Here is an 8473-nt window from a genome sequence, read left to right as displayed (position 1 = left end):
AAAAAAAAAAAAAAAAAAAAAAAAATTGCCATAACGGTACTTACAAAAACAAAATATTATATATGATTAGAAAGTTACTAGGAAAATGTAACTACAATTTAAGTTACTTTTGATATAATGATTTTAATAAATTATATTTATTACAAACTAAGTATTATTACTTAAAAAAATGGGACTAAAATTTAAGAAAAATTAAGTTTTTTAAGGGTTTGGGGATGATCACTTATTGTGGTATTGCATTTATTTCCAATTGATACATTAATATATTTAAATGTGGTATTTATCATTGTAACAGTAATTGTCAATTGATTAGAAGCAACATTTGGGTTAGTATTACGTGTTCATTTCTGACGTTGAATATATGTGCGACTCAATGTACTGTTGATATAACAGTTGCGAACATTTCTTTAAAGTAAGTTATGTTACAATGCTAAGTTAAATAAAATAATGAATCAAAAAAAAAAAAAGAAAAAAAAAGCGGAAAAATATTAAACGCAAATAACAATTTACTATTTATTTTTTGTGTATGATTCGTAGTAATAATATGAATGAACATACTAAAATTAAAACATACTTAAAAGCCAATAATAAACATTTTAACACCTTCATTACTATGTAACATATATAATTTTTTTCAGTAATTTTGTTACCACTTTATCCACATTTTTATAATAAAATTCATGGAAGCAAACAATGTACGTGTAATAATGTATAAAGACATAGATAACACTTTTAAAAATTTTTTTTGCATGAATGGTTTTTTATGTGGTTCAAAAAAAAAAAAAGAAAAAAAAAAAAAAAACACATAATTTTGGTTTAGCTAATTTTAAAAGGTGATATTTATGTATATATGGAAAAAAATTTAATATTTTTAAATTATATATATATATATATATATATATATATATATATATATATATTATTAAATCGTTGTTGAGCATATAATGTTTATTAAAAATTTAAAACCATTTTTGCATTTTTTTTAACCACCATGTGGTAATTATAATTAAACATTCTACATATTGTGCAACCTAATATAATTGTAATATAGTATGCACATTTATAATGAATAAACTTCCTAATATATTTTGTGATGTTTCTACATGTTTTAATTGTCAAAATGTATTTTATACCTTTATTGTTCAATATTTGTTTTTTAATACAACATCATGCGTATATTATATTTATATACAATAAGCCTAAGCTTAAGTTGAATGTTTTTTTTATGAAATATAGCTTTTTTTTAAAAAAAACACATGCATATGCTGCAATGATATAAAAACAATTTTTTTGTATAGCGTTGTATATATTTAAAAAATCATTAAAAGTTATTTTGATTACATGCAAAAAAAAAAAAAAAAAAAAAAAATATGGCAGAAAGATATCCTTATGATGCTCTAAACAATTTACAAAACATTACGAACATAGTTGAACATGCAATAAACACAACTGACTATAATTCAAATGTTTTAAGTAGTACTATAAGTAGCGTAACCGAGTCTAATAATAATACAGTTGTAAATTTTACTTCTAACATTTTTAATGATTTGGTAGAACGTGTTGGAAATAGATCTACGTTACATAGGATAACGAGATCTGTTACAAATACAACTTCCACTCCCATTACAACATATGACAATAATGATGAAGCATTACTAATTACCCTTATTTTATTAGTGTTATTATTGCTTATAGTTGTGTTTTTATATATTTGCTACAAAGTAAGATGTAGTAAAAAATTAAAAAATAAATTGTGTTTTTTTTTTTATTTTTTTTTTTTTTACCACTTTTGTGCTTGCTTAAAATATTTTATATTAGATAAAATAATAATCGTATGCATTTATGTTGAATTTTTTATGTAGGAAAAAAACTTATTTAAAATAATATGTCCTAATAGAAGAAATGGCACTGAATCTCAACCATGTGTTAGTATAAAAATGTCTGACTTGCACGATAATTTACAAGATGAAGTTGATGCGTTCACAGGATTCACATCAGGTGCAAGAGTTAATTTAGGATTTCAACATGATAGTGAAAACAACAATAATGAAAACGAGGATATTGAACACTCGAATGGATTATCTTTACCGTGTACTTGTCATGTCACTGTTTTCGAAAGCGATAGTGAAAGTACTAACGTAAGTACAACTTCTTCTTCTACTAATGAATCAAATAATAATATTTTTCCCAATACAAACAATACACCAGACGCAACAGCAAATGACGATCATCATGAAGGATCTCATAGTAATTCTCCCACAACAAACAATGCATTACAAGAAACAATAAATGTCGATGAGGGTGAGGGTGAGGGTGAAGGTGAAGGTGAAGGAGAGGGTGAAGAAGAGGGTGAAGGTGAGGGTGAAGGAGAGGGTGAAGGTGAGGGTGAAGGTGAGGGTGAAGGAGAGGGTGAAGGTGAGGGTGAAGGTGAGGGTGAAGGTGAAGATGAGAGTGAAGGTGAGCCTCAGTACATTGATCACTTGCCTTTTGATATATTAACATGGCTCTCAAATGCGAATTATAAAGGTATTTCGAATGGTTTCCATATAGATGGTGCGCCAAATAATGAAGTAGCAGCTGGACAACATCAAGGATACAGTCCATATTCCTTAGAAGATTTTGGAGTTAAAGAGGTTGATTTGGGACTCGGACCAGCAGATTACGCTTCACCAGCATATGGCGCTTGTATGCTTTCAATGTTTGTACATGATCATACCAATACGAATGATGATTTAATAAATGGAGATAATGAAAATGGAGAAGGTAACGTGGATAGTGTTTCAAATAATGTTGATAATGCAACTGGAGAGAGCAGCATAAATAATGTTTTATTAAATGTAGATAATGAAAATGTAGAAAATATTGTAGGCGATGCTTCAAATGAAGACCCCATACATCATGAAGATAATGAAAATGGACAAGGCGATATGTATTATGTTTGAAATGAAGGCGTCATAAATTATATAGATGATAAAACTTGACAAAGCAACGCGCATGATGTTCTGAATAAATAAGATTGTAATATCTTCGAGCAAAAGTGAAATGATAGGCAAAGTAAAACTACAGATAATATTATTAGTGATTATCAGTATGTTACATATATGAATGTTTCTTTTTTAACATAATAACCTTTTTACAGTTACATAATCCATACGTGGTTACAACTTAATTATTTTTGCATCATTTTCTTTTTTATAAATTAAAAAAAAAAAAAAAAAAATTTTAAAGTAAAAGTAAACGTAGTATATTTTTACGCTTGTTTGTTTTATTATATAATTTGAATATATCAAATAAAACATAATTTTGGCAATTAACATTTGGTTAACGTTAATTGTGATACTTTCCGATTATTGCTTTTGACACGTATTACTATTGGCATATATAATTCGTAATCTTATAGTTAAAAAAAAAAAAGTCCCTATAAACAATTAATTGTAATATTTTAAATTAATATACCATTTGAAACATATGTTATACACAGTGGTTCACGTAAAACATGATAAAGGTTAAAAAAAAAAAAAGGAAATAAATCATAAGTTTAATAAGTATAAATTAAAAAAAAAAGTAATACAAATGATTACTTATAAGCACAAAAAAAAAAATTACATAAACAATAATTATGTTTTAATAAAATATAAAATTGTACAAAAATGTGTTAGAAACCAGTTAATTTATAATATATAAAAATAAATCCAATCGAAAATATCGATATCACATTTGAGGCATTTAACAGATGATATACGTTTCACTTCAGTTTTTTATAATTTAAATTGTTTTATTAATTGAAATAATAATGTTTTTCATAACAGTAATTATAGTCAATGTAGTAGTAAATATATTTCATTTATTTATGATTAACATATGAGTCATTTTACAATAAATATACAATTATAACAAGTACACTGTAATTTTATATTTTTATTATTAATGTGTCTATTTTATTTCTGTAAATTAAAAAACACAACATATTGATTTATTATGTCATCATTTAAGTATGTAATAATAAAATAATACATACATACATATATATAAATATGTATTTATATACATTTTTTTTTAAACATTGTGTTAAATTTATTTCAAAAGTGTACGCTGTAATTGAATATAAGGTAACATTTTTTACCTCTATAACACATATTGCTAAATAAAATAAAAAAACATTTATAATATTATATGTTATTATTTAATTTATTTATAAAATCGGGAAATGCATAATTTAAAAGTATGGCAGAAGGAAATCTCCGTTGGAAAATGAAAATGGATCACTAAACGTGAATAGCTTAGTTGACATTAATATATATGGTAAGTTAACACTATTAAATATTTTTTTTTTTTTAAATAATGTAATAATATTTTTGAAAATAAAATATTATAAAAAAAATGTACATTTAACTTATCAGGTGATACACAAAATGAGAACGGTAAGAAATTCCTCTTAGATTTATGAAAAACGTCATAAGGACGCGTATCAATGCTAATAATTGAGTTATAACTAATCCCGTTTTGGGAATACAATATGATGCTCGTATAATTTATATTGTTCCCACTAGAGTTCTTATAGTTCTATATTTGCTATATAAATATTGTTATCGAGTAACATAATTAAAAAATTTAAAAATATGTTTATATTTTTATATATAGTTGCATAAAAGTAAATAAATGACTATAAAATAATATATTTTTTGGAATATATTTAATTATTATCAAAATGAGGTTCTAAACGTTATATACTTAGTCGATTTATTAGACATGCTGGGCCTGTTGCGCCTAATGCCCATGTGATACCTAATGCGCCTGTCATACCTGATATGCCTGTGATACCTAATGCTCGTGTTAGGCTAGTACGAAATTTACACGATAGATTAAATCAAAGACATCTTAGGGAGCAAAGATTACATGCCAACCGTAGAAAAATAAGATTTTATAGAGAGGAAAAATTATTTGGACGTTATATAAGAATGGATCATCGGACAAGTTGATAAAATAAGCATTTATAAGCATACAATAAAAATAATGATATATTTGATAAACAATTTTGACTTAAATTTTTACTACTAACGAAAAAACTTAATAAATCAACACTATCATACATTAAATTATTTTGTTACCTTTTATTTTATTTTTTAAACTAAATCAAATTAAATCACATTAAATCAAATTATATCAAATTATATCAAATTAAATTAACTTAAAAAAATGCATACAAAAAAATATACATCTCTAAGCAGTACCAAATTTCGGTCAGCCCCAAAAAAAAAAAAAAAAAGTATATTGTTATAATATTTTAAAAAATTGTCATTTTTTATGTTTAATCATAACAATTTGTTACATGTTATCATTTTTATATTTTATACTTTTAAAAATTAGTTTATTAAAAATAAATATAAAAAAACGATGTGACAAACTTAATGCATAAAAACAATTCTAAAAAATATTACATAAATATAATACGATATAAATTTTTTTTTTTTTTTAATTTATTTTTATAAAAATATATATTTTATTTAATGTAAAAAAAAAAAAAAAAAAAATTTAAATAATGTAACATTTTGAACAAGTTTAATTAACATAAATGAATATTTTAATAAACTACAATGCAAATTAACTAACATCGTTTTTACTATGTAGCGTTTTTATTATTATTTTATCAAACTAGTTTAATTACTACACTAGCAATTTATAATAGATTATATGAACTTAAACACTTAAAAAAAAAAAAAAAAAAGATATAATAAGAGAACTACGAACAAATTTATATATATAATTCGATTTTCCTTTTTTTCATATCTTTATATTTTTAATACTTTATATATGTACAGTGGTAAGACAATGTTTTTAAATATGTGTTATGATTTATTTTTTAAAATTAATTTTATACAAACACGCTGGAAGTTGTATATTGCCAAATAAAATTGGAAAATAACAGAAGCATTAAAATATAGTTTTTCATGCGCCTAATATAAACGAACTATATATACTTGACACACAAACAAATACAAAAGAATACATAATAAATGATAATAGAAAATTTTAAACTACACAAAAATGTAAACATTGATAATTTTTAAAATAACGAATGTATCTATATAGCGTATATATTTAAAAAAAAAAAAAAAAAAAAAAAATTGATAAAAAATATAATAAAATACATACATATGCAATTACGAACTACACTAAAGTATTAAACTAAATTGACAACACATAATTACTAATAAAAAAAAAAAAATAAAAAATAATAATAATAATATAATTATACATAAAGCTATACTACTCATGGTTTTCTTTAATTGTAATCTTAAAGGGTGCTTTAATCTGTAAAAAAAATAAATTGTTATGCATTTGTATCTTATATGTATATTTGTTTTATCATTTTTAAATATTAAATATACTATAATTATTTATATAAAAAACATGAATAATTCAAAAGTTCACTTTAAAAAAAAAATAAGTAATTTTTTAAATTGGTATTTTTTTCTACTTATATATATATATATATATATCAAATTACCTATAGCATCAGTTACTCCATCATATTTTAACTTTAAGCTCATATATATATAACTAATACATAAAAAAGGAGTAGCAAGTGTTAATAAAACTGCACCCAATAAAACGCCAATAGTCCATTTCAAGCTTTTATTCTTCTTAACTTTATGGTAAACTCTTTTAAATAAATTTTTATGCTTGCTTTTATTGAGTAATGTTAAAAATTGTTTTTTATTTATCGTCAAATTTTTATATGAATTTAAATCATCTAGATTTACATGTGCATTTTGAACATTGTTTGTATAATGTTCTTTCATACGCTTTCTAATATTTCTGTGTTCTATTTCACTTTCATCATTATTATATCGTAGTATTGGTTTATTTATGCCATACATTTCGATGTTGTCATTTATAGTTTCTGAGTTTATTTTTATATTAGGTCTCATAAAAGATCTTTTTGTTTTTGAATATTTATCTTCTTCATAATTATGCAAATTGCGAGCACCTTTAATTTTAACGTAGTTTTCGTTATTTCTACTTTTTATCACGTTATCAATAACTTTGTTTAAATAATCTATGTCAGATTCATTTGTTGGTGCTGATATTTGTCGACTATTTTTTACTTTTTGTTTTTTTCCAATTTCTGAACTAAAATTATCTCTAGGGAATAATATTGAATTATCATTTTTTTGCCATTCAGCTACTTTTTTTGCATAACTTCGTTCATATTCGTGATGATTATTCTCATCTGTTTGAACTTTGATTTTCGGATATATATTATGTGCATTTAAATGAAACTTGTGTGTCATATGTTTGTCATCATTGTAAATCGGTATTCCCTCAAACGCTTCTGAAAATATACGATTTTTATTTATGTTTATAGTATTCCCATATGCTATCACTTCATTGTATCTTTGTAAAACACCCTGATATAGGTCTGTAAATATTCTATTATCTTTTGAATCTAGTATTTTTTCTAAAATGTTTTTTTCAAAAACCTGTTTGCTACTCGTCACCTGTATAAATAATTTTAAATGTCCCTAAAAAAAAAATTTCACATTGTGTTGTTAAATCGAAAATGCATATGTATTTATTTACACGTACATCGGTAACATAGTTTACTACTTTTATTCACGAACAAATGCATAAAAAAAAATAAACAACACAAACAAATATAAAAAAAAAAAAAAAATCTATTAAAAAAGCAACTTATATAAATTAAATATATATATATATAATAAGAAAGCACTATTAATTAATTTTAATTGGTTCATACATCATCATTAGAACACTTATAGATTAAAATTATTATGGTGAAAAAAAAAAATTTAATAAATAAATGTTTTATCTTTTTTTGCATTTGACTAGATGCCTCCATTTTTTTAATTTATAAATTCATTATATTTAAATAAATTTCATAACAATTTCAGTACTATAACACAACTAATAAAACCGGGATTTTTACTCTTTATATCATGTCGTCGCTTTAATAATCTTAGTTTTTTTTTTTTTTTTCTTTAAAGATTAAATTAACTGTATTTATAATAAATATAATATTAAGCGAAAAAAATAATGTAGGTCATCATTATCATATGTTTATAAAACTCACATATATTTTAGTAAAAATAGAACAAATATCTATTTTATAAAAATTACAAAAAGCGCAATTTGTTATAACATCCTTACTTTAATATATTCTAATTTACATATTATATTATTCAACAAAAATGAATCAAATAGTAAATATATATATCTAATAATTATGTTTTTATATAAAAAAAAAAATTAGAATTTCAATGTTAAAAATAGTTGAATAGTAAAAAAAAATTTTAAAATATTTAAAAAAATAAAAAAAAATAAATAAAAAAAAATAAAAAAAAAATTGTTTTTTAATTCTATATTTAAAACAATTTAATGCTATGAAAAAAAAAAAAAATTTAGAAAAAATATTATATTAAAATAAGCTAATTTCAAGGAAAAATTAAAA

The 8473-nt window shown here is 22.5% G+C and overlaps 1 protein-coding gene across 1 annotated transcript; it reads right to left on the bottom strand.

The window, feature by feature from the left end:
- Positions 1-6193: 6193 nt before the first annotated feature.
- LOC111534917 lies at positions 6194-7602 on the bottom strand. Its single transcript, XM_023201399.1, has 2 exons — positions 6509-7602; positions 6194-6312 (listed from the first exon to the last, which is right to left on the bottom strand). Exons 1-2 carry the CDS (start codon positions 7293-7295, stop codon positions 6308-6310), a joined length of 792 nt encoding a protein of 263 aa, XP_023057167.1. The 5' UTR covers positions 7296-7602; the 3' UTR covers positions 6194-6307.
- Between the last annotated feature and the right edge of the window lie 871 nt (positions 7603-8473).

The sequence above is a fragment of the Piliocolobus tephrosceles genome, unplaced genomic scaffold (assembly GCF_002776525.5).
Source record: "Piliocolobus tephrosceles isolate RC106 unplaced genomic scaffold, ASM277652v3 unscaffolded_24174, whole genome shotgun sequence".
In the NCBI taxonomy this organism is placed as follows: domain Eukaryota; kingdom Metazoa; phylum Chordata; class Mammalia; order Primates; family Cercopithecidae; genus Piliocolobus; species Piliocolobus tephrosceles.
The sequence above is the reverse complement of the archived record's forward strand: the minus strand, read 5'-3'. Positions and strand labels throughout refer to the sequence as shown.